Source organism: Antrostomus carolinensis, unplaced genomic scaffold (assembly GCF_000700745.2).
Source record: "Antrostomus carolinensis isolate BGI_N321 unplaced genomic scaffold, ASM70074v2 scaffold9397, whole genome shotgun sequence".
NCBI classification, from domain to species: Eukaryota; Metazoa; Chordata; class Aves; order Caprimulgiformes; family Caprimulgidae; genus Antrostomus; species Antrostomus carolinensis.
This window is the reverse complement of record NW_010325394.1, coordinates 71,674-73,060: the sequence shown is the minus strand read 5'-3', so window position 1 is coordinate 73,060 and position 1,387 is coordinate 71,674. Positions and strand designations below refer to the sequence as shown.

The window sequence follows — 1,387 nt, the reverse complement described above, 5'->3', positions numbered from 1 at the left end:
CCTACGTCTTCGCCCAGAGCATCCCCTGGAACCTGGGCAGGATCGCACCGCTGCAGCCCGGTTCGGGTGCTTACAGCCCTCCCAGTAAGCACTGGGGTGCAAGGGGAGGACCACTGGGGTTCAAAGACCCTGTCCCCGCTCCTGATCTCGAGGGATGGGGATATCCCCCTGCCCCATGGTGCTGTGGGTCTGGAGCTGCACTCTGGGAGCACCTCAAGTGACTCGGACTGACAGTGGCCATGGTTGACTTTCCCCCCGGCTTCATCCATGCTAGATAAAGGTGACCTGGTGGAGATCTACCTGCTGGACACCAGCGTGCAGAGCACCCATCGGGAGATCGAGGGCAAGGTGATTGTGACCAATTTTGAGAGCGTCCCCGAGGAGGATGACACCCACCTCCATGGGCAGGTGAGCCCCAAGGTGCTGCGTGCTGCAGCCTGGCAAGAGCATCCCCCTGCACTCATCAAATCCCAACCGGCTTGTGGGGCTTCCCAGGACAGGAGGGTCACTTGGCTCGTAGCAAAATGACGGGCAGGACATGCAGCAGCGAGAGCTGTGGTCCTGGGGATGCTGGGACGCCAGTGTGGTCTACTTGTGGCTGTGGCTGAACAGGACAGGGCTCCTTTCTAGGGGGGGACATGGGTGCGTGTCAAGGTGTCATTGCAAGAGGGAATACAGGTCCACCCCACAGCTGGGGCTGCAAAGGCTCCTGCACCCTGTGATGGGTGCTCATTCTGCCTTGCATGGCTCATGTGCATAGGGGAGCCCAGCGCTAGCACAGCCCCAGGGAAGGCTGGCTGCGTCCCCATCCTTTCTGCCAGCTTTTCTCCTTCTGCACAGGATGATTTTTTTTATCTTCCCCCCTTCCCCCCAACCCCAAAATATTTTCAAAGCTTTCTTCTGCAGTGGGGTTTAGCTGCTGCAAAGCAGGAGTGGGGTGGGGAGGATGCTGCAGCATTGCAAACCTGCTTTGATGTGATGGGCTGAGGGGTGAAACCCTGGTGCCTGTGCCAGGCCAGCAAGTGTGACAGCCACGGGACACACGTGGCCGGTGTGCTGAGTGGGCGCGACGCCGGCGTGGCTGTGGGCGCCAACATCCACAGCCTCCGCGTGCTGAACTGCCAGGGGAAGGGCACCGTCAGCGGGACCCTCATGGGTGAGTCACCCCACGCCCCAGAGAGGAGCACACTCCCTCCCATAACCCTCCACCTTGTCCCTGTCCTCCAAGAGTGTCCCGTCTCTCGTCTCATCCTCCCCAGGCCTGGAGTTGATCAAGGCGAGGCTGGGGGCTCAGCCCTATGCGCCGCTCGTGGTCCTGCTGCCCTTGGCCGGTGCCTACAGCCCCACGCTGAACGCCGGCTGCCGGCGGATGGCACAGATGGGGGTG

General features: G+C 61.6%; 1 protein-coding gene across 1 annotated transcript in view; it reads left to right on the top strand.

The window, feature by feature from the left end:
* Positions 1–5: 5 nt before the first annotated feature.
* The window catches only part of PCSK9 (proprotein convertase subtilisin/kexin type 9), a gene marked incomplete at its 5' end in the record, with an annotated part of 3,949 nt that continues 2,567 nt past the window's right edge, over positions 6–1,387 (top strand). The window contains 4 exon segments of the mRNA XM_029085765.1: positions 6–84; positions 275–408; positions 1,015–1,156; positions 1,260–1,387. The exon segment at positions 1,260–1,387 is cut by the window's right edge and continues 57 nt beyond it. Coding sequence (XP_028941598.1) covers positions 6–84; positions 275–408; positions 1,015–1,156; positions 1,260–1,387 — 483 coding nt within the window.